Genomic DNA, 25,852 nt, shown 5'->3' on the forward strand with positions numbered 1-25,852 from the left:
TCCAGTTGGGGACCAGTTGTTGCCCATTCACAGGTGATCCTGCTACTCTTGTTGTATCAGTGTGAACACTTCTCTCACAATTCCTACAGTAAGGTGTCCTTAAAGCTGCAGCGGGCACTTTGAACATACACGATGCAAAACCTTCTGCCTCTCTCTCCACTGCCTCGTCTCATAAGCCCCTCCCACCAAATGACTGACAAGTGGGATTGAGGCCGAACATCAAAGTTGTCAACCCCCGTAACTAACAAGTGGACTACTGTTTACTCTGCTTGACTAGTTGCGACTGACCATTGACATAAATAAACGTGGACGACGCACTGCACACAAATGAGGCCAAAACATCGTTGTCATCTTGCAGTGGTGATGTCATTTGGAGCAAGAGACTGCAGAGTGGTGATCAGGGTTGGAGCCATGTTTTAGGGTTCCTGTCCAGCCAGCCGACTCAATCGTGCGCAGAGCTCACCTGTCAAACTTGATGTGAACCCCCTCTTTATAGCATCAAATAACCAAAATAACTTAAAACTAACTAAAATGAAACTAATCAGAAAAATGAACACTTGAACAAACACAGCCTGGTGAGAATATCTAAAATGTCAGAAACCATCTTTGGGAAACATGTACTCAATGTGTACTTTTTTTAATTTTTTTTTTTTTTTTTTTTATTTAGCCAATGGGATTTTTGACCTATAATACAACCAGTCACCAGGGAGCATTTTGGCTTCATTCTGGGGAAGCTGTCAGATTGTACATTGTACTTAATGCAAAACTCAAAAGGCCATATCTTGAGCCAGTGTTTCATTTGTTTGTTCTGGACTACTGTAGACACATACATAGCAGATTACATAGAAGAGGACCTGCTCTCTCTGTAGATATAAACAGCTCATTCTAAGGTAACAAAAACAACAATTCTTCTTTCAGATGATTGTACACTAATGAAAACATACTTGTGAGAATTACATTGCATTTGCACCATATCCTGCCAATAAAACCCTGTAAATCTTACACACTGGACCTTTAAATGTAATTGTGAACTGAGGAAATGTTCGGCCATGGGACAGGGAATTTGGTTCAGCAGTGGTTTGGTTCACAGAGGTGAACCTCTGATGTAATTCAGCTGTCACATTTAACAAGCATATTGCACCACGTTCAGCGTCTGATATCCTCATTACTCTCATTACCATGCTGCTTTGGATAGCTTTTCAAAAGCCCAGCGCTCCTTTCATCCATGCTACTCTTTGTTTAAGATCTCTCCATGGGGGTGTGATTCATAGATGCTCACTTCCTCTTTATTCATCAAGCATCAACACCGGAGAAAAAGGCAAGTTTCTGTGTAAGTGTGTGCAGGTTTATGTCCACGTGTCGATAGACTAGAGATTTATTACAGCCAAGATCAACCAGAGCTCACTGAATAATGCATCGCCTGCTATCATGGAAAAATATGCTGAATACGCCTCAGCTGAACTGAAGGTGTGGGAGGTGGCATGAAAAAGCATAAAGCTTGCTCTTGACTTACCTCCTATGTATGAGACAAGAGAGGGAAAACATTGCTCTCTACTTTGACAAATGAGCTCAGGTCTGGTTCAAGGAGGTTTCTCTCTCTCATATAATGAGCTATGCCAGGGGAATTAGCATCCATGGGGGGACTTTTTGTGTGGGTTTCACTTACAAAGTCTCAATTTCAATGTATTGGCGCGCTATTTCAGCTCAGCGTTTTAAATTTCAGATGTTGTTTTAACCTTTAAAAATTCTCAGTGGATTGCCCTGGCTGTCTGAGCGTGCACACCTCCCCAGCTGCCTGCAGTTCTTTACGGGGAGGGGGGGGACGATGGATGCTGATTTAAACAAAAGTGTCATTTGTGGTCACACCAATGACAAGTGACATTACAGATGAGACCCCCCCAGCACTTAAAGAGATTGGGCTGGGCTTGGATTTGCCCAGAGATGAACAGAGAGCACCGTGTTAGAGGACATGCTCGTTTGTCAAGCTACTCCATATTCATAGACGATACACTGCAGGGCTGAAATGAAAGCAGTGACCGTCAACCACGTAAAGTCTCCTCCCCCACTCTATTAGGCTGATAGTGTATTGGCCTCTACCCTCCTCTGGGAGAGGAAGTCAATGAAATGGACTGGCAAACACTGGGCAGGGGTACGCTATCGTTCTCATACTCTACTCTTAGAAATAAAGGTGCTCATAGAACCATAAGGGGTTCCTAAGGCTTACTTTTTTTAGTACCTTGGAGAACTTTTTTTTATGAAGGTCCCACTTGGAACATTTCAGAGTTCTACCAACAATCCGACTTAAAGGGTTATGTGTAAAACCATCGGTGAGATTTCACACAAACCTCCTAGGAGAGGTTCTACAGAGAATTCTTCTATGGTCTAATGATTTCATCCAGATCCCTCTCTGGGTGCAAACAAGAACCCAGCCAGGTTCTACTGAGACCCCTTTTACAGTCAGAGGTGTTATCTTGAACCCACTAACAGAGTTTGAACAAGAACCTCTTTATATTCCAAGGGTTTCATCTAGAACACATCACAGGAGTTCATGTAGAACCCTTTTATAACTAAAGATTGTACCTAGAACCCACCTCATTCAGGTGCTTCTACTGAGAAACCTATTATAGTATAAAGAAACCTCACGAAAGGGTTCTTAAAGGATTTCAACAATTCTTGAAGAACTCCTTCCTCCAAAAAAGGTTATTTGGTTGAAAGGGATTCTTAATAGGATGCTTAGTCTTACAAAGTACCCCTGATGAGCCTTTTCTTCAGAAGCAAATGGTTCTGGGTAGAACCTCAGCCCTTCAGAGAACCCTACTCTGAGAACCTACTGAGTACACTTTTGTATTCCAAAGATTATATCTAGAACCCACTCCAAACAGGTTGTTCTCCCAAGAATGCTTTTATATTCCAAGGCTTGTATCTAGAATGCACCCAAGAGGGTCTACCAAGAACCCTTTTATGTTCCACAGGTTTTATCTAGAATCCAAACAAGGGGTTCAACTGAAAATCTCATATTAGTACAAAGAAATCTTGACAGAACAGTTCTTCAAGGATTTCAACAATTCTTGAGGAACTTTTTCTTCCAAAAAGGGTTCTTGGGATGAGAGAGGTTCTTAATGGAACGTCTAGTCTTACAAAGTACCCTTGATGAGACCTTTCTATAAAGAAGCAAATGATTCTGGGTTGAAGAACTGTTTCGGAACCCTTATTTCTAAGAGTGCACACATATTAAATCCTCACATCCCCTTTTCACCATCCCATCACGCCTCCACCGTCTCTCTTCTCCTGCAGCTAGGGGTCTAATCTCAGAGAGAATCTGGGCCCTTTGTTGCCGTCCTTCGAAGTGTATTTGGGTTGATCCACCTGTTTGTGGCTGACTGATAGAATTCCATACCTGAGGGCACAGGTTTCTGGGAGGTGCATGGGAATAAAGTCGCTGGCTATTGTTCCACCTGGGTGTGTGACCACCGCCTCGAACAAGGGAGGAAGGGGAGGAGATGGGAGAGAGATGTGGGTTTGGGTGGGGGCTGGGTGGCAGGGAACAAGTGGGAGTGCATTTGAACAGGCTGCCGGGAGGAAAACAGCGGACAACAGAGGACAGGTGGAGAGAGGGGGGGACGCAGAGAGGGTACATGTTCCGGTGTGCTGCCTTCTCAGACTCAGAATGTCACCTTGTCCTCTTTCTCTCCTTCTCTTTCTCCGTATCCCTCTGTTCCTGTTGCAGTGCAATGATACACAAACAGCATTTTCCCTCTCCTTTCTATCAGTGCCATAAGTCTAATCTCCCTCCGCTGCAGTGGATCACTGTCTTTCAACAGACACAACAAAGCAGTGCTCCGGTTCCTCCTCCATAGCATTCCAACAGTCCATCCGTCACTGCCACAGACATCGCCTACAGCCAGAGACATTTAGACACATCTCCAGTGGACAACTCTGTGATCATCTTACAAACCTGACTGGCCCTCAGCCAAGGGAGGAGCATTCATTACAAAAGAAAAATACATAAAAAGATAGAAACCCGAGAAAGAAAGAGAGCAGACAGCAGGGAATTTAAAAAGAGGACAGGCGGGGAGATGGAGGGGAGGAATATAGAATCTGTGCTGAAGCTGTTTGTCTTTGTGCAGTTCCTGCTGGACGACACAGTCAGGCTGTTTATTCACTATCACTGTAAGGTGGTCACTGTAACCAGCTGCTGGGCTTAACATAATTGAAACAGTTACAGGAGATCTAATGTGACTAATGTGTAACTGTACACAGAGTTGCCAGGTCTGCGTTTCTCCTGCAGAATAGGCCTACTTTTGCAGGATGATTTTTTTGTCCCCTGTTTGAGTGGACCTATTTCGCAAGCAAATTAAATTAATATCTATAAATAAACATCCATATTTTAAATGAAATAATTTTTTTATACCTACATCCTACAAAACTGACTCCAGATGGGCACATACACACACTGACCTGGCACATGTAACACGCATGGCCACAGAAAACACACAAATATGACGTGCCTATGCTCTCCGCCTGCCAGTCCTGGTTTAATCGGTCGTTTGGCTGGTTTTTGGCCGGTTTTGACCTGCCATTGGGCTGGTTTTATCACACAAACCTGGCAACCCTGACTGTGCAGTCTTTATTATTGTTTGTGTGTAGCCTTTGTTGAACCTCAGTGCTCCCTGTGTTGTCTTCGGCGTGGAAATATACAGACTTAAAGGCATACGCCTCTGAAAATCTTTTGAGTATCAAATACTCCTGTCAGTTGCTCTTTTTTTTTCTGAGGATGGCAGCTTATATTGTCAGCTTAAATTCACAGTTACAATGTATTCCAAGAGTGAGTCACAGCAAGAGGTATCAAATATCCATAGAAACTTCTCATACCATTCAACACTACAGCAAAATCCACTTGTACAGCTACTATTGTCTGCAAAAAAGAAAGCTACCTTACCAGCACACAGGCAGCTTATTATTTGCTGCTTAAAATATTAGAATTAGTTAGAATATTCTTTTAAAAGTCCAGTGTGTTAAATTTAAAGGGGTTTACTGGCAGAATGCGGCAGAAATGAAATATGATACTTACAAGTCTGTTTTCATTAGTGTATAATCACCTGAAAATAAAAATCATTGTGTTTTTGTTACCTTACAATGAGCTACAGAGGCAGGTCCTCTTCCACGGAGTAGATTTCAGCTGGGATGGAGGAGACACGTCCCTGTCAATGTTCAGAACAGAACATCTGTCCCAAACAATAACAACTTGCAAGTAGCAGAAGATTTTATTTGCCTGAGAGCCTTGCTGGATTATGTTCTACCTGAATTTTGTGTTTTCCTTTCCATAATTAAAGACATTACCAATTTAAACTGACACAGAAAAGGCAAGAATTGGTGCCTAAAAATATAACCAGAATGTGAAAGTGTTTTGACACTCAAAATTTCCTGGCCGAGGAGCCTTGCTTAATATTTTTCTCCTACAATGTTGAAACAAAAACAGCGATGCAAAACTCACAGTCTTACCAAATTATATTAGTCTGCTTTCTAGTCAAAATCTCTCAGTACAGTTATTATAAGACACAATCACCTATCAAGTAACTTTTTAGTGACTTGTTTTTAGACTTTCATCTTCAGTTTTATCTATGAACAAGCAATTTTTCACTTGTTCCTTTTGCATTTTTTTACCTGTTACAAGCAAAAAAATATATACTTGTTTTCATTTTTAGTTTATTTTTGAAGTGGAATTGTTCTCACTCTAGGGTCACCTACACACTTGGAAAGGGAGAGTGAGACGAGGTGTTGCAAATTTGCAAACTTACCGCTAGATGCCACTAAATCCTACACACTGGTCCTTTAAGGATCCAGGTTTATATGAGAACTAAGATAACTTAAACCAGGGTTCACTAACTGTGTGGGTCAGGGTCAGTGCTATGGGTTGAAGTAAAAGGAATGAATGTAAGCCAGTGCCCTGACAAGGGTAACCACACAGGGGTGTGTGTTTGTTTTTGCTCTCATTGTGACCCTCTCTCTGTGTGAGCACTGTAGCAGCGCTGTGTCGGACTGCGTTGAGCTGCGCTGTTCTCTCTGTGTTCCCATCATCCCTGGCTGTCCCCTCCCATTAGCCCTGACAGCTATTTGTCTGTCATTACTGACCTCAAAACAGCACAAACACTCTCCGTCACCACACACACATACAGATACACACAGACAGGCTGCGCACGAGCCGAGCCTTGCACTGCAAAATCATTTTGTGCCTGCACTATAGTTCAAACTTAATTACATGCTTTCATCACGCTAGGTGCTATAGAGATAAATATCACATTGGAATGTAATGTGACTGAGGCCGATTCAGACATATTTTCATTAAGTCATTAATCCTGTCCTGAATGGGTTGGTGCAAGTTGCAACATGAAGCCTAACATGCGGCTACTCTCCCAAAGTATCATCATTATCAGAGCTGTCATTGATTTTAAGGTGGAACCAGAGACGAGCAGGATATCAGTCATGGGGGAGGGAATAGAGTTGTGTCATTTTACCAGCCCACCTTTACTGCCCTTGGACGGATAGATAATACAGCTCCAGAGTGAAAAAGACAGGGAAAATGACTGAGTCAAAGGATTTGGCTTTGCAAAGCTGATCACAGCTCTACAACATATCTACAGTATGAATCAGGAAGGTCACAACCTACTCTGGAGAGATCAGCCCACTAGATCAGTGTGCATGTATGTGCATGTCAGCGTGTGGGCGCAGTCTCTGTGTTTGTGTGTCCTACCAGCGCGCACAATCCCTCAACCCCGCAAGTAACAAAAGCCAACAGCCTCCAAAAGTTCAGTTGCTGCCGGACGAGGAGCCAGCAGGAGATTTATCTGAAGGATTAAAGGGGCGTGCATCTGCTTCTGTGGCTCAAGCACGTGCACTGGCCCTGGTGTACAGGAGTTGAGGGTTGACAGGCAAGGTAGGCAGGGGTATCATCAGAGGCGGGCTGTCTTCACCCTCATTCCATCCCATTATTTTTGCATCATACGTCCTCCCTGAGCACCCATCTTTCTTGTCTCCGTCTCTCCTGGAATCCCCACTGAACTCCTCTGTGTCTACCAGAGAGACAGACTGGCAATTAAATCCTCCCAGCCTTGATTCAGCTACTTAGGAGAGATCAAGGTAGGATCTTTTGGGGGGCTTTTTGGGGCCTGCCACTGTCATATTATCTCACTAGGGTGTCATTACCACCTCATCCACTCTGTCATTATGCACAATACTCCCCTTTGGGAGAGACTGGAGGTTTACCCTGCCTTATCTTTCTGTGGTGTGTGTTATGTTTTTTTCAAGAGCTGGCCTGTGTGTTTCATGTTATTTCTTATATCTAACAATATTTTGGATGAGAAGCTGCTCTTGAAATGGACTTGTGTGGAATTAAAGGGATAGTTTGGATTATTTGACGTAGGGTTCTATGAGGTAATTATTGATAGTCAGAGTATTAGCCACAGTAGATGCCAATTGCCCATATTTTGGAGAAGCAGAGAGGGGTACCAGTACAGAAGCAAAGCGATATACTGCTGTGGTCGGGGTCAGCAACAAAAGGTATTTTAGCCACTTTATAAAAGATCCACCTAAAAAATCAATATCAGTTTCAGTGTATGCTATGTTTAGAATATTTATGCCACTTCATTCTTGTGAATGGCTCACTGCATGGGTGAAACACAATTTCAATAAAAAAAAAAAAAATCAAGAATTCAAGTCTCATTCAAAAACAGTCCAAGGCTTATTGTAGTGTTTATGCAAAAATAAAATGTCTTTATTTTACATGGCAAAATCAAAGCCATTTAATTACATTTTGCTATTTAAAATACAAACATTTTAATTTTGTACAACCACTTCAGTGAGCTTTAGATTGTTTTTGAAAGAGAATTGAACTTTTGATTTTTTGTTGAGGCTGTGTTTTACCTGTTCAATAAGCCTTTCACAAGAAGAAAAAGGACAGTACTTCATGTCTAAAGAGCAGTTGTATGTGATCTACAGAAAAACCCAGCAGTGCTTTCACTCTATTGTCTTCATTTTTGCCACTTTACTTTGCCATCAAACAGCCTATATATCCAAAGTACCCCTTCCATTGGGTACTATGGTTATATAAGCCAAATATTGGTCTCTCCAAACCTACCAAACTCCATAGATGAAATCTGTCATTTTTCCTTGCAGAACACAGGAGTTGCTGGTTTACCGCTGCCTCGATCTTCAACTTTGATTGTGTTATGGCGTGACTTTGGGTTTTAAATAGATGTTCGAATTCACCAAAGTCACACAATAACACAAACAAACTAAGAGACCAAGGCAGAGGTAAACCAGAAACTCCCATGTTCTTTGAGTTAAGATGAGTGATTTTTCCAGTGGAGTTTGGAGAGAGATTTGACTTATATAATGGCAGTTTCCTGTCAGATAAGAATGTATGACAAGGTAAAGAGGTGGACATATTCTAAATATAGTGTACTCTTAAACTAATATTGATTTTTTTAGGTTAGCTTAGCTTAGCAGGTAAGGTTATGCTTAGCTTCTGTGTTGGAGTCTCTCTCTGCTTCTCCTAACTGAGGGCATGCTGACTGAGCGTAGTTAATACACTGACTACTATAAGTACCTCATGCAACCCCACATCAAATAATCCAAACTATCCCTTTAAATTCTCTGATCAGATTGCTGAAGGCAACAGATTGAGTGTCTGGTGTGTGTGTGTGCGTGTGTGTGTGTTGTAACAGGGTGGGAGGGGGGGATGATGAACTTGCACTTGGTTGTCCTTTCACCTAAAAATGTAAACTATGCGCGTGAGACTCGCTGTTTTGGAAGCTTTGATCACTCATTGGAAGCTGTTTTAACTTTGTCTGACCTTCATGTTGTTGCTGCTCGCTCGCTAGCTCTGGTGTTTTGTTTTTTTGTTTTTTTTTTTGAGAGCATAATGCCACACATGCTGCAGTCTGTACTTTACATGCACCTTTGCAGTACAATGAAATTAGCAAAATTGCTGTTCTCCAAATTGGTAGGTTGGGTAAAATCTAAAGACCTACAATTACAGGGGAAAGTTTAACACCCGCCCACTGATGCAGAAAAATGTACACAGACACAAACATGTTGCTGTGCAGTTATACTACACTCACGCTAACCAAAAAAAAAAAAAACATCATAAACAAAGCTGGTATTCATTTGTAAGTCATTTATATAAACCATCATATTTCATTGCTGTACTGTGTAGGGTTGTTTGCATTTTTGTGTGTGTGTGTGTGTGTTTTCATGAGTCCCACTGCAGTGCGTACACTTGGATTAAGGACTGAGACATGTTCTGACTAATACTTGAGTCTTGAGTAGCCACTGCATCATTTCACAGTAACTAAGCTCTCATAACCTTTTTACACTACCTGTCATACGCACGAGCACACACACACTGTCAGGCAAACACACGCACACATACCTTACACGCAACATGAATGCCCAGAGAATGCAACTTGTATTTGAGGCAATGAAACAAGTTTGAGCTTTCCCAGCTTCCCCCTGCATAATCCTCCCATTAAAGCGTAGCGTAACACCAGCAGCAGTTCCAGGCAGCAAATCAAACAGATCTTTATCTGCATCCACCTACCTTGTGTGCATGTATTAACCTTCATAGGAAGCTGGAAATTAGCATACCATGATTAGAAAAGATGGGGGAGATAAAGTTTGATAGGAGCATGTGGTTTTTACATCTCATAATCATTTTCAGGCGCTAAAAAAAGAACTTGAAGTGGCTGCTTTGAAGTTTACAGAGGGGCTCAGCAGCACACTCTTGTGGTCGTGTACAGTCATATCTGCTCAGGTTTTGGAGGGGGGGTTTTTTTGGGGCATGGATGTGGAAAGCTTCACAGTGTGACTCCCAGCTCTATATGAGCCTTGTTGCACTCAGTGTTCTCTCCGATGAAGCACATCACTACCTGTGAGTCAGAGGCTGTGAGTCCATAATTCATTGCGAGCAGAGGCTGAGGCAGCTTTCTGGAGGAGGGCTGCTGCTGCTGCTGCTGCTGCTTCCACAGCTGTCTGGAAGGTAAGCAGCTCAGGATACAGCCGCCAGACAAACACTCAGGGCTAATGACCTGCGCAGAGCACTGTGAGGTGACAGGTGAGGCATCAGGCCGATCCTCTGCTCTAAATGAGTGTGAGGGAGCGTGTGTGTGTGTGTGTGGATGTGTGAAGGCAAACTTAAAACAGAGTCAGCTGCTTTGTGATCGACACAGTTATAAAGGCAGAGAGACATGTGAGTCAGAGGAATGCTGCCTTTCATGGGCCTGGCTGGATAATCCTCTCTATGTGTAAAAGTATGTGTTAGAGAAAAAGTGAAATTAAACCTTTTGGAACACCCGGTGTGTGTGTGTGTGTGTGTGTGTGTGTGTGTGTGTGTGTGTGTGTGTGTGTGTGTGTGTGTGTGTGTGTGTGCACATATGAGTGTCTTTGAAGTGTGTGCTCTAGAGCCCAACTAATACTAGACTCCTATTTTAAGGAGTAAAAAATGTGAGTTAATTGTCTGATATTCTTTATACAGAATATATACATTAACACACATTAGTGAACTTTCAAGTCAGATAAACCTGACTGAGAGATTAATTCAGCTGTACTTGAGAAAACATGTTCAATAAGCTTAGGATATTAAAGCTTCTACGAAGAGTTTTTACACTTCATGCTGGGAACTCTGCTAATATGCTGATGATGATTCTTTATAGACTTGATTTAATGTGTTGATTCATCTCTGTACAGTACATTCACTCATCACGTCAAGTTCATGTGTATAAGTTTTTAAGTGTTCTGAAAATAAATACTAGAAATTGGAATTTAATTAAATTAACTATTAAATAAATAAATAAAATTGGTATATTTATTTTAAGTTAATGAGAAAAGATTAGTTGATTCCACTTAATTTATATATGATTTTTTTACAGTGTAGAAAGCTAATCACCACAATCATATAGACGCATATTGGACAACATATATTCAGATACCAACATAGACCGATAAAGCTGTGATAGGCCAATATCGGGTCAATAATATTGGTGGGCTGATGATAGCTCTACTGCATTCTTGCCTGTTATGTGTGTGTGTGTCTGCCGATCTTTGTGTGTGAGTGCTGTATTCTTTGTACATGTGCGCGGGGCTTTTGGCCAGGCCTGTGATTCCACTGATTGGCCTTGCAGTCAGGTGAAAGGGAGGCACGTTGTCCTGCTGGGCCCGAGACTGGAAGGGAATACTGAATGGAACAGAGCCAAATTTTCATTCTCTTGTACCCTGTGTGTCCATCTGCACTCGATCACGCTGCCTCCGCTGCCGAAATGAATTGGCTATTCCTGAAGGCCCGGGCACAGCTGTGTACAGCACAGAATACACACTGAGCTGATCATGAGGGAGGGACGGGGCGAATGAGAAACTGAGACAGACAGACAGATGGCCAGCCATCCGTCACACACTACAACCCATATGAAACAGTAGACCAGTGGGGACACAACAGAAAAATCTGACAGCTTTGCCTGACCACAAACACTATAATAATAATAAGACCAGTCATTTTAGGTCACAAGAAGTCTCCTCCTCGGTGGTTATGAAATAATCTGGCAATCCCAGTTTGTATCTCCTCGGTGAGTTAGTCAGTAGTCAGACAGCCACCATCCTCTGAACTGTCAGGCTGGGTCTGAGGAGCTGCTAATGGTGTTTCAGTACGAGTCTGGTGTGTGCATAGGAGAGAGAGAAGGCATGAAAAAAAGAGGTTTGATGAGGGAGACTTTGTTGGGGGTTATGTTGAGGAAGCTCCCAGTGCAGCCCCCGGTCTCTTTAAATCATCTCTCTGACTCAGAGTTCTCTCAATAATGCATACAGAAGCCGAGGGCAGGTTTTCTCAAGATTTAGAGCCAGCAGTTAGTCTGAAGTCTCAATGCGCCACACACACACGGTCGATAAAGTAAATTATGAACGCAGCACAGATAACCACTAAAGCTGCTGCGTGGCACAAAAACTTTGAGATGCCAAAAAATATTTCTTAGTTGTCATTTCATTATGTTAATCCCAGCCTGGTTCTGTGCTATCAAATGCACTGTATCTCATACACTAAAAAATAAACTTAAGATTTAAAGGTCAACTTTATTGTGACATGTACAGCCATACAAAGTGTAATTATACAGTCAGATTCAGTCCCTGCATCTAATCCATCCCAATACCCGGAGCAGTGAGCATTTTGCTCAAATAAACTTGATATTAATTCAGTTGTGCTTGAGAAAACATGTTCAATAAGCTTAAGATATTAAGTTGAACCAACAACTGTTAAGTCGTACTGATGAACATTACAAACAAATTTGATTCCTTTTGACATTTTTTCAGTTTGGAGAGTCAGTTCTTCATTTCACACAAAGAACTCGCAGCTGAGCTACTTTGACACAAAGACAATATGTGAAACTGCTCCCAGTGAATTTATTACATTTTAAGTGTAAGGTGGTAGACACTGAATTCAATACTAACCTTCATCATGGTTCTCAGTGCTTCCACTATTGTGAAAACAAGCAACCATGATGCATCTTAAAGTGTATTAGAAACACAGAGCAAGTCCCCATCATATATACTGTATATTTTCTCCAAACTATAAAAAATCAGGGTCTCAGGAGAGTTTTAACTCTCAGGACATGCTGGGAAGTCGCCTAACAAGCAGATATTAATTTAGAGCTGAGTTGATTGAACTCTTCACAGTGCATTCATTCAACTCATCATTTCAGATAAAAAGATTATAAGTTAGAAGAGCTCATGTTTATAAGTTTTAAAGAGGGATGTCAAGCATACAACCCTCAGGCTCGAACCAGCCTGCCAAAGGGACAGGGCCCATTGGATGACTTTGCATAGAAAATTACAGAGGTCATATATTCCAATTTTCAGTGTATTTTTCTCAATGGGAAGCCAGTGTGCTTGGTGTGTTCAGAGCACCTTTCAGTGCTACCGCCGCTATCTGACTCATGGTGGAAAATATAAAAAAAATTCAAGCCAACTGGGAAGAGAGAAGGCAAACGTTGGCAACGAAATTGTTGGCAGGTTTGAGAAAACAGCAGTCTGTTTTTAGTCGTAGCTGAGAGTTCAGCAGTGCAGCTGAGAAAGCTATCTTATTGCAAACAAAATAGCATCAGTGTCAAAGCCACTGAGGTTTGTGAAGACATGGATGGTTTATTAACCGTGAATGTTTTCAGAACATACTTGTACCTCTTTACGCTTAAAGAAAGGGAAAAATTTGGAAGGTTTGTTATTTATAGACAAAATTGGATTTTAAGTGGCCTATGAACTGAAATGGGTTTCACACCCCTGTTCTTAAGTGTTCTGAAAATAAATACTTGCAATTTTAAGTTTATTTAACCAGAGTGAAAAAAACTTGTATGTTTACATTAAGTTAATGAGAAAAGATTAGTTGATTCCACAAAATTCCTGCATGATTTTTTACAATATAAGCGTTTCTATTTGCAATATTCCAGCATCAGTCACAACAGCAGCACTGATTATCCACTGAGTATGCAGTCCTAATGTCTCCCTCCCCTCGGGGCCATGTGGAGGACAGGTGCCCGCTTCACGGCCCGGCAGAAAGGCAAGTTGGCAGCCTGACTGTTACCACCTCCTTCTCCCTGCCTCCGCTGCCAAGGACCCTGGCACATCTGTGCCTGTCCAGCATGCCTGGTGCCAACTACCCCGCTCCCATTGTTCTCCCCTGAATGCACCCAACGCCCATGGGAAAGAAGGCTGAACACAGTGTGGCACAACCTACACAGCCTGTTAGATAATCTCAAGACATGAAAAGATTCTCTTAGCCTAGATTCTGGAAACAGCTTTTTGTCTTGCAGCAGAGACAAGGAAAACACCCGATGGTGATTTTTGTAAGATCCCTCCTCCATCAGCTTCAGTTTTGAGACACTCATTGGAGAGAACACAATCCTGCATAAGGCAAACTAACCTTAAACAGTACTGCTGAAGTAATATCTTGTGATATACAAACCGGTATATTGTTTATTTATGTGAAACCTGTCATGTGAAACACCTTTAAACATCTTTTTTAAAAGACTGTATTTTGATTTATTCATGTGGTTGGGTTTTATTTTGAAATAGTTTCTGAGCTAACCGTCATGATACTGCATGAAATCATAATTATTGCATGAGGTGGGAAACACAAAACACACGCAGTAACCATATGAGAATACTATGATCCTCCATCTGTTATTTGCACTTTACTTACTACGTGTTATTTTGCTCCAACTTGTTCAAATCCCCAAACACACACACATACACACACACAGAGAAAAAGTTAGGGAATTAAAATGAGTCACATGGAGAAATAGGACTGGGGTGCATTGATTTGTGTGCATGTGTGTGCGTGTGTATACATATATACATGTATTTCCCCACTGGAGGCGGGGATGTGGCCAATAGCAGATTTATCAGGGCCACGCAGGCTGGTGAATTATTCCAAATAGGAGACTCATCCGCTCTCGCCTTTGATCTCTCTTCTGCCTGCTCTCTAATTTTAACCCTCCTTCCTTTTCCCCCCCACACTCCATGTATCTATAGTGCACCACTTTTCATCTTTAACTCTTTCCCTTCTGCCTCCACCTGCAGATAGCCTGTTTTGTCCTTTGTCTCTTTTACGGTTTTCTCTGTATGTGTGAGGACAGTGTGAGCACCCACAGACTGCAGAGGAAAAAGTGAAAGGAGCTTACTGGTCTGAAAAGTGAAGCAATTGCAGAGGTGTCTTAAACCTGCAATCTTTCCAATGGCTACCAGGGGGCAACTCTATGTGGTGGGCGTGTCACGTGGTGTATGACCTCAGTAAACAGTTTCCTGTTGAGTTTATGGTCTCAATCTCTAGTTTCTAGCCTTTTTCAAAACAGCATGATTTTCATTTAGTAAATTATTGACCTATTTAGAGTAAAATAGATGATAAAGCAGGGTATGAATCAAGATCCTGTTGCTACATTGTCTTTTTCTCCCTTACACTTCAGAAATATATTTTGCCTATTCTGGGACAAGGACCGCAAAGTCTTATGTACACTGAATTGGTTGCAGTTTTTATTTGAATATAATCAATTAAATTGATTTAAATTAATAATAATAAATAAAAAAAATCATTAGTTCACTGTTCATGAGAAAGATCTTATGGGTCATATCTAGAAGAGAACCCTGAATTGGTGAAACTCTTGTGAGATTTGTATGTATTGTTTCTTAAATGTGCACATTGTACAAATTAATTATGTTTCATGGTGTAACAACACTGGAGTTAAGATTTGGGTGGGTTTAGAGCCAAAAAACATGTGATGACAGGTAGGGAAAGATCATGGTTTGCATTAGAATGATCTCTCGTGCAATCCTTTGCATGTCTGGGGATCCCTTCCAGACATGACCAGGCAGTAGCCATTGAGTGTCCTGTTTCCCACGGAGACTCCTGAAGCTCAAACTATAGAACTAGATTGTGTTGATCAAATAAGATTCTGTTATTACATTGCCCTTTTCTTGCTTAAAATTAGAAAGAAATTAGAAACATGTTTTGGTGTTCTGTTTAAATGTAATACAAAAAATACTGGCAGCTCCACTGTCACCACCAGCTCCATGCTCTCTTTGGTACTGCATGTGTTTTTGTTGTAAAAAACCAAGATGGCGTCCTCTGTAATGCCAAATTCAAGGCTTCAAACCGGTAGTCTACAAACCAGTGTGGGCTTCTCACATAAATAGTTATATACTTTGGGGGACCTGTATTATGCGTTCCTTGGCCCTCGATACAGACCATTACAATTAAATGTCTCATCCAAGATCTTAAAAGCTCACTCTGAACCTAAATAATTCTAAGCAGACTGTCCCTAATCTGAATGTCCATGCACTCAAAACAGTCCTCACAAAGATAGAACCATAAAAGCTACTGGCTGCAACACCAGCCTCTCTGGCGGTGTCCCGCAGGCCATTAAAGAGCTCTGATTATGGCCCCTACGAGCCGGGTAGGATTCCTGACGTGTCAGAGGGTTTAACAACATCCAAATCACTGTCCGAGTCCTCTCAGCTCTTCCAGACAGGCCTGTCTGTCACACAGCCTCACACAGACAGTGGCACAGATCCGGCTCCAAAAGCCAGCAGGGAGAACAGAGGGAGGGAATATGGAAATACACTGAGTAAAGATGCTGTTTTGTCCTTGCTTGCTTCTACATGCATAATTAGCTTCAGCTTAGGGCTGCAGCTTGTAGTTATTTTCATTATCGATTTTTGTGAATTTCTGTCCATAATCATTTTGATTTCTCAGTTAACCTGTAATCAGTTAGTCCATAAAATGACAGAAAGTAGTGTAAAATGCCCATCACAATTTCCTTAAGACAAAAGCTTGTTGCAAAATTGCATGTTTTGTTTGTCTTGCATTGTACAAGCCCCAAAAAATTAGATTTGCCACGAAAAGCAGCAAATCCTCACATTGGAACAAGTGAAAGTTTGGCATTTTGATTTTACTTTTATGATACTTACTTCTTTGTACAGACACGATGAAATCGCGGTTGCATCATCCTCAAATATATATTTAAAAGTCATATATATTTACAAAGAATGAATACATAGAAATGAATGGTCTTAGTGATAAAAGTTACTGGATCTACAAAAGTAAGCAATATAAAGAAAATAGTAAATTAGTCAGTGATCAGTGAGGTGCAAAAAATTCAATTATCTGACGATTGATCAATGAATCTTTTCATCACTAGTGTTACAGCTGTATATTTATTTATGCACGTAAGTGATGCAGAGTGAAAACTGGCTGTGGTTTTATTGTGTCATGTTGTCTTGTACTGTTGTTCAATAAGAAACACGACTTATCATTTAATTAGCTCTGGCTCTAAAGCAAGATTTTGTCAATGTGCACAGCAGAGCCTGGTGGGACCACATACAAACATTCACTTGTGCACCACACACACACACACACACACACACACACACACACACACACACTGCACAAACACACTCAAGCACAAAAACTTGTGCATGTCGCACAGGCACACTCCTGCGCCATACAGTGATTTGTTTGATTTACACTGTGAGAAGGTCCCAAAAGAGAGATTTAAATTAATGGGGTAATTATACAGTGGGAGAAGAAAGCAACCTCACTCTGATTTATGCACACTGTCAAACACACAAATGCCTGCACACACACATGCATGTACACAGACTGGTGTTACTCTATTTGTGAGGACCAGCCCTTGACATAATGCATTTCCTAGCCCCTAACACTAATCCTGCCCATCACAGCTAAGTGCATAACCCTAACCCTAAAGGCTCATTTATGGTTTACTTTAGATACACATATGGATATGGACGGAGCCTTGTGTCTGTCTTCTGAGTTCAGTTTGTCTGTATTTCTGCATGTCTTCTGAGAGCTTACAGTACCAAGAGCAGTACCACTGGTAGTCATGGGGGCAGTGTAGGAGAGCCAGTACTTCAAGGGAGACATGACCACAGGACACGATGAAGAATTTTGAAATATCCGAAAGGATTGGAAATAACATCCGTTGTCAGTTAGTGACAGAAAAGGATTCCCCATCTTCATGTTGCAATGTATTAAATGGCCACATCTCTTTTACCTCTTTCTCAAGATGTATATTATTACAACCTCCTCCAGCATCAACATGTTTGTTGATGACAGAAACTTTTGATTCTTCTTCCACTTCTCTGGGGTAACTCGTGTAGTGGATGTATTGTTTAACATCCATGTCAGTGTACGTAAAGGACACATGAAAGTATGTGGGCAGTGATGGTTACTGTTTAAAATGTACATATGTATTATAGAGCTGTGTATTGGAAAGAAGCTGGTGAAATGATACATAACACAATACAGGGGTTACGATTCAATATACTGCCATATTGTAAAATCAGAGATTACTATTTTTATTCTAATTTTAGGAAAACTGTCATAGTATAATGAACACACCACCATATACATGCAATTTAAATTTAAGTTTACATTTTTGTACAATCAGAACATTGAATATACAGTAGATAACAGCACTGCAGTCTATCAGTTTGACATTTGAATACAACACAAAATGAACAAATCTATGTCATGATATTAATATTCACTTGATATGATTTTGTTCAGTATCACAAAATATAATGTTGTGATAGTAGTATCAAATTCTCACACCCGTAATCTATTATTGCACGTAAAGGGAACATTAATGAGCCTTAACCCTAAACTAAATGGAATTCTAACCCTAACCTAAAACCAAGTTTTAACCCTCAAACGGCCCTTTAAACAAGGTCCAGCATTTTGGTCCCCACAAAGCTGTCGGCCCCCACAAATAGAGTGAGCTGCTGGTTTTTGGACCCCACAAATATAGTTAAAGAAGTCCTCTCTCTCACACACACACACACAAACACGTGCACACAGTGTCCCTGATGGATCAAGCTGTCTTTGCTGCAAGGACGATTGCTCCCTTCTCTGCTTTCCGGTCCTCAGTTCTGTTCACTTCTTCAGATTTCGGCTTTTCATTCTGCAGAGACACGTTCTGTTCCCGAGTCCGCTGATCTCTCTGCTTGTCTGCTCGCCAGAGGCTGGCTGACCCACTGCCAGTAACAGTCTTCATGTTCAAGTGCAGACTCACTAGGGAGCAGCAAACATTACTACTGTGCAACCTCAGCTAACACTGTCGCTGCTTCCAAGCAAAGCACATACACACATGCCTGCAAGAAGAACCGCAGACACAAAGACACAAAGACGGCCATGTATCAACATGCGCTATAGTGTCATGATAAATGCAGTCAAGAGGCAGTGTATTAGCCACGTCGTTAGTGGTGCAGCCCCAGAGGAGGAGCTACCTTCATCAGTCATTGAGCTAGAGGTGGAGGAGAGAGCAGCTATAGGACCTCCCAGCGTCTCTCATCACAACAGAAAACATCTAGGAGGAGATCAGCTTCACACATTGATGGAAACTGCATGTTTGTACTTCTGGGAAAATTTGTGACTGTGCATACGCATTACTTTTCAGTGTTTATACTGAAACATAAAATGTTTTTGTATGACAGTGAAAAGTCTAAAAGGAGACTGAATTATTTGTTTCACCACTTTACTTCTCTGCCACACAGCGCTTCCTGATGTGAAATTGCCAATATATAAGCCAAATATTGCTCTCTCCAAACCAACCAAACTTCATCGGTAAAATTAGTCATGTTACTTTGCAGAACACAGAAGTCACTGGATTACCACTGCCTGGATCTAGTTGTTTGTCTGTGTTATTGTATGAGTTCGGTGTATTGAAAGGATAGTTTGGATTCACCAAAGTCATACAATAACAAAGACAAACTAACCAATCAAAGCAGCAGTAGACCAAAACGTGTGTTCTGCAACGTAAAATTACTAATTTTGCCCATGGAGTTTGGTTGGTTTGCAGAGAGCAATATTTGTCTTATGTTACGGCGGTGATTTTTTTCGGTGGATCTTTTTTAAGCAGTTAAAATACCTTTTGTTGCTGTTTCTGTCCACAGCAGAACATTGCTTAGCTTCTGTGCTGGTGCACCTCTCTGCTTCTCCAAACTGGCACACAAATTGTGACACTGACTATCATTAAGTACTTTATACAACCCCACATCAAATTATCTAAAATTCCCTTTCAAGAGTGCTGAGTCAGGCTGTGATGATCCACCAACTAGAAAACCAACAGGCACAAGACCATGAACTTGTTTCTGAGGCTGTTAGAACGTGTTGCGTGTGCGAGCAAAGGTTTGTGCCTCCATACATGTGTGTGCATGTGTATATTTGTGGTCTGTTCTGCGGATGAAAACTTACATGCCCCACTAGATGTAATGATGCAGTCATCTCCACCTCGAGGCCCACAGATGCGCAGCAGAAGGCAGCTGGGCTTCAGCTGAGACAGCACTTTCACTCAGTCTGACAAAGTCAGTCCCTCTCTCTCCCTAATCCAAACTTTAGAGACTGCATCTGCTAACACCATATTCCTCCAATGCAGCAGCCGTATTATTTTCTCTGATCACATTCGGTTTGACATAAAGCTTGATGAAAATGCAGAGGTGTCAAATAATGCACAAATTACCATGTGAAAGTGTGGAGGCAGGTAGAAACGAATAGCAGTAGGAAGCAGAGCGAGGGACAGCAAGTAACGGAGCGAGAGAGTAGCTTAGAGCAATCCCAAAAAGGAGAGCAGCAGAGCTTTAAGTCTCGGGGGAATTTGAAAGCCACAGAAATCCAGTTGCGGATATTAAGAGGCTTAATCTAAGAGCTTGCTGAGGCTGAGTTTTGCTGTGTGGGCCCCATCACTATCATCCTTGACAGAGGTTAAAGAGGAGACGAGGGGGGATAAGGAGGAGAGGAGGAGAAGGCAGATGGGAGCAACGACGAGAATAGGGAGCCGTGTATCATTATGACAGCCATGCATGCTTTTGTAGGAGAATTAAACATTGACATAGTGCACAGGTGTGTGTGTGTGCGTGTGTGTGTGTGTGTGTGGACATTATATTACTTGTGTTGTGGGGACACTAATCCGTTTACACAGTCACATTGTGGAAACTCGCCTTCCTTTTCAGGACACAGCGCAAGTCCCCTTAAAGGAATAGTTCAGATTATTTGATGTGTAGTTGCACGATGTACTTACTGACAGTCAGTGTATTAGCAGTACAGTACAGTAGATGGCGCTCGGCACCGAAGCTAAGCAGTGTACTGCTGTGGGGAGGGTCAGCAACAAAACAGATTTTAGCCACCTATAAAAGGCCAACCAAAGCCTTTTTCGATGAAAAACCACTGTTATGTAGGCCTAACATCGCTCTCTCCTCACCAACCAAACTCCATTGACAAAATCAGTCATTTTATCTCTCAGAACGCAGTAGCTGCTGGTCTACTGCTACCTCGATTTGTTAGTTTGTTTGCTTTTTTTGTATGACTTCAGTGAATCCAAGCTGTCTGTTTAAAACACCAGTCATATGATAACACAAACAAACAAACAAAAATCCAGGCAATGGTAGACCAGCAGCTCCCATGTTCTACAAGACAAAATGACTGATTTCACTTATGGAGTCTAGTAAAGCTGTAAAAAAGAGTCTGACTATAACTTATGCTTGAAGTGATAATGTTTTTTTTAGGTGGGCCTTTTTAAGTAGTTTAAATAAAAAATAATTTTAGGGTGAAGACTTTGTTTAAGTTTAGGGTTTAGGGTAGAATCTCAGAAAATTAATGTAAGTCAATATAATGTGATGGAAAAATCACTGTGCCTGTATGTGTTTGTGCATATATTTTGTGTGTGTGTGTGTGTGTGTGTGTGTGTGTGTGTGTGTGTGTATTAGGGGTGTCCTTGCGTTTTTTTTCATCCTTGACAGTGTTTTTTTTTTTTTTTTTGTGAAAATCTCCTCAGACAGTATGTTGGATACAGCCAAAGTCAGAGAGAATGTGTAAGATGTGAGCAGAGGAATCAGAGTCTATGATTCAGTCGTCCTATAATTAGACACAATCAAGTGATCCAGCTCTCGTGCACGAGTCAGGATGACACAAAGCAACACACGCTGAGATGAAACTCATTATCATCAAGCTGCAGAAATCTCCCAGGAGAGGAGAGGAAAGGAGAGAGGAGAGGAGACTGGCAGGCAGGTGGAGAAGAGGAATCCCCCACTGCCTCTGTGGCATTCTTTTCTTCTCTGTGGCATTCCTGCTTCATTTGATGCGAATGTTTTGAGTATAATGAAACATTCTAGTGATGTGAATTCTACAAAGCCCACAAAACCCTCACTATCACAGCACTTGTGCACAGCACTCCGGTGCTTCAGTGTTGTCAACTTGTCAGGAAAACCAGAATATCTGTCCCCAGCAATCATTGGAGTGTCCTTAATGGCCCAAATGCTGATTTTTCTCACAGTTTAGATATTGTGTGTTCTGCTGTGGTGCCACATAGCTTGTGCTCCTTCTGCAGAGAAATAATTGCTTTGCAGTGCAATTATGGCTCATTGTGCTTTTTGGAATTCAACGGCACATTCCAGGAAACAGCAGCATACGATCTGTAATGAGCTATGCAATTTTTTTTTCTCTCTGTTTCTACTTTTATTTTACACTTTAGGTATTTTACCAGAAACATTTATTGCCTGTAATTATTCTTATTGTCAAAACAAACAGGGAAACTGTTTAATTTTATTTTAAACATATGGGTTCTGGAACCTGACTTGTATATTTATCTGTTTATATCCTTTTCTCTGTGTAGGAGGCATAAACCGGGCCGGGGCAGCAGTGCCGACATTCTTGCGGACCCCCACTATGATCCAGCCCCATCTGGACATGAAGCCCTTCCTGCAGTTCCCCATGGAGACCCCCCCTCCTCCACACAGCATGAGCCTCTTCCACAACTTCAACACGGTGAGAGTTGATGCAGACAAACATACACACACACACACACACACACACACACACACACACACACACACACACACACACACACTGTAGTCCTTTAACTCATTCAGTGCAATAAGCAGGGGTTGAAGTAACAAATCACATTTACTCAAATGATTGTATCTGAGTCATTTTTTTAGGTACTTAAAGTTCGGAGTAACTTAGACTGAAGATCTGGAGAAAAAGATACCTGTTTCAGTTAAAAACCTGCTATCAGTCATGCATTAAAAATCAGTGGTTCAAAAGTAACTAATAATCTGAGTAGTTTATATACTTTCAGTATTTTTTTAAACATCAGTATTTTTACTTGTAGTTGAGTAATACTTCAATAATGTAACAGTACTTTCCACTACTGGCAATAATGAAGACAAACAACAGGTGCCCAAAAACTGATTGATGTCTGTGTATTTACCTCTGTAATGCTTTCACATACAGTGTTAATTACTGCTGTAACATATATTTTTTAATCATGGTGCAAAATACAGGGGGTCACAGGGGGTCTGAGACCCCCTGATTGACACAGGAAACCCCCTGAAAGTCTCAACAGCAATGTGGTCCACAATCTAAATTTTGTTTACTTAAGAAAACCTGACATTAAACGGTACAACCTGAGAAGAAGTGGATTATTTTTTGTACTTCACCATCATGTTTACGTTCTGAAAAAAATCGTCTCAGTACACGTCGGGTTGGGAAAATATGTCAAAGAGAAAGCCAAGTTCATGACTTGCTCACTCACTTTTAAAAAGCTGAATCAGAATAACAACAAAAACATGGCAGAGACACTCTGGGCTAAATAATTGCCTTGGCTTGCATCCATGAAATCTTGTTGCATAGAGTCTGTGGAAGACTTCAGAACAACACTGTAGCAAAAGGTAGCCCCCCTCTAATTGCCCTCAGGTATTTCACACACTTTAATACTTTATCTAGTTTTAAAGTGCATCTTTAAATTGTTGAGGTGCTGCTCTAACCACCTCAGGAATGCATGCTGTGTTTATTAGGAAGGTTATTCATAAGACTGTATTATTTCATGCACACACTCTGCCCTCTTCCTTTGGTACAGTATTAAAGAACAGTTCTGAGGCCATTTTTACAGCTGTGCACTTCAAAAACCACAGTTTGTTTGATGTGGTATTTATTTTAATGGAGAGGGATCTTCCTGTTTCCCCAGGCCCTGACTAACATCTTATCATTTAGATTAGACTGTAGAGACATTTAGCATTTCACCAACTCAGCATAATGCACCGCCTGTTCTACCAGACTCCATTAGGGAACGTCAACACATTTACCGTCAGCAATATGTAAAATCTGTGAACTTTGTATGTACAGTATGTGGGGCATTGCTATTCTTGGAACATGTCTGCAGCAGAGTTATTCTCTGCATGTGTCAGCCTGGTATATTTGTCTGCAGTCTGCGGAGGGGAGACACCGCAATCTCCTGTCACTAATTGGATATTATGTGGCACGTGCTTTGACCACGTCTGGTGCTACAGGGAGAGTAACATGAGGCCAGACGCCGTTAAACACATTTTAACGATACAGTCATGTTAATAGCCCTCCATGGGCCGTGACATAAGTGGAAGCATTCTCACTGATGTTAAAACTGCAGTGCACCCAGCAGACATGGATTAATAGAGATACTGAGATGATGCAGGCACTCACTTTCCACTCTTGCGTCTACTAGTGCAGCCCTGAAATCTCTCTTGCTTGCTCTTTCTTGTCTTGCTGCCTCCCTCTGTATCTCTCTCTCATTCTGTAACATCCCTCCACTCCCTGTCCTTCCCTTCAGAACATTAACTACGTCTGAAGGTCCGGAGGGATGCTGTGAATGTTAATAGACTGCAAGCCAGAGCCCTAAGTGATGTTTTACAGCCCTATGGCCAGGAGATGGGGCCATAGGAGAGGCTTGGAGGACATTCTGACCTTAGAGCTGCAGTGCATACTGGCACATAACACACAGGCAGTGCTTAAATGCTTTTACTGCATTGCATTAAAATAGAGAAACAGTCACCCTGATAGTACAGTTCATATTTGACTGAAAGGCTGAATGGAAGAGCCTCAGGTGTGTATTTTGCAGCCATAAAAGTGCAAAAATAAAAGCTACAACTTGGCTGCTGCTAATGAATGCCCTGTCTTGATGTTTTCCTACAGAGGAAGTCATGGCCCTCAGCTTGCCCAGAGATGTTTTTATGTTTAATTTAGTGTTGTGCAGTTGAGTAAATTTATACAGGAAGACCTAGAGTAATAGAGTAAGTGTTTGCAGCTCTGTTTACATCACTGACTATATTTATGGCTTTTTGGGCTTTCAGGCAGAGGGATGTTTAAACAATCGGAGAATGGGTCTTGTCCCTTTCACATAACTATATGAATGGAGCGTGAACTAGGATTATTTCACAGTAAAGCTACCGTTCCCAGTGTTTTAAACGCCTCCTGGTGTCTCTCTGCTCCACCACACTGAGATAAATATGGATATGCACAACACTTCAATGAAGACACAGCATAATAGCAGCAATAACACTGAGAAATGTCCCTGCACTAAGCTGGCAGCTAGTTATTCTATCGTTCTGTCTTAATAAGTGATCTGTGCTGAGTTTGTACAGTCTTAATGAGACTTGCATTGAGGGTTATTAGCCCCATAGTAGAGGAATGGCCTCTCCTAAAGCCATATACAGCTTTAATGGTCCTGTAATGTGATTTGTCCTCTACCTGCCTGTCTCGCCCAATGTGCCTCTAGACAGTGACGAGGCTGAATTATTTATCTGCAGCAGCTGGTCCTGATATAGACGCACGCTCACACAGCCTCCGAGCTGAGCTGCCTGCCCTGATGTGGGCACACGCAGGCTGCAAAGTCAGGAATTTTCGATGAAGGTGTCTAATCATGCAAAGCTGCATGCAACAGACTTGTTGGAATATCACCTGCTGTCTGTCCTCCTTTCATCTCCTTTATCACTCTCTTCATAGGCAACAACACACTCTCAAACAGTATGGGCTGTCCTTCATAACACGTTTATTCCAGCACCAGATTAATTGACTGATGTTTTTATCATACCTGTTGATTCTACAGGTTTCAGATTCAGGCTGATCCATCGAGTAGTATCGAATAGTACCCATTAGGCTAGACTGCACCAACAAGGATTCATTTTTAAACATTATTAAATAATGGTTTAACTTTAAATTATGTTGCACCAATCTATCTTAAAATTAACAAAAATTAAATTTAATTCCTTTGCACCAAAACTTTACACTCCAATTTAACACTTGAGGAGGTTTAACATTCTCTCCAAGATGGACGGAGCAAAATAATAAAGGTCTTTGAAGAAATTTGAAGGACAAACCAAACTGAGTTTTATGATGCGTCTCTTCTTTTTTCACTCCAGTTGATCTGTTAAAACAGTCTGCAAGTTTCTGCCAGGCCTTCTCTTACTGTGTTTTGTGAAATCTTCTATTATTTGGCCA

General features: G+C 41.5%; 1 protein-coding gene across 2 annotated transcripts in view; it reads left to right on the top strand.

Moving 5' to 3' along the window:
• znf385a (zinc finger protein 385A) overlaps positions 1 to 25,852 on the top strand; it is a 117,920-nt gene that overhangs the window by 34,595 nt on the left and 57,473 nt on the right. For both annotated transcript variants that reach the window (XM_084720995.1, XM_084720996.1), the window contains exon 2: positions 22,215 to 22,366. In XM_084720995.1, the coding sequence (XP_084577121.1) occupies positions 22,215 to 22,366 (152 nt within the window). The remainder of the gene's footprint in view (positions 1 to 22,214; positions 22,367 to 25,852) is intronic.

The sequence above is a fragment of the Lutjanus erythropterus genome, chromosome 6, assembly GCF_056507025.1.
Source record: "Lutjanus erythropterus isolate fLutEry1 chromosome 6, fLutEry1.hap2, whole genome shotgun sequence".
In the NCBI taxonomy this organism is placed as follows: Eukaryota; Metazoa; Chordata; class Actinopteri; order Lutjaniformes; family Lutjanidae; genus Lutjanus; species Lutjanus erythropterus.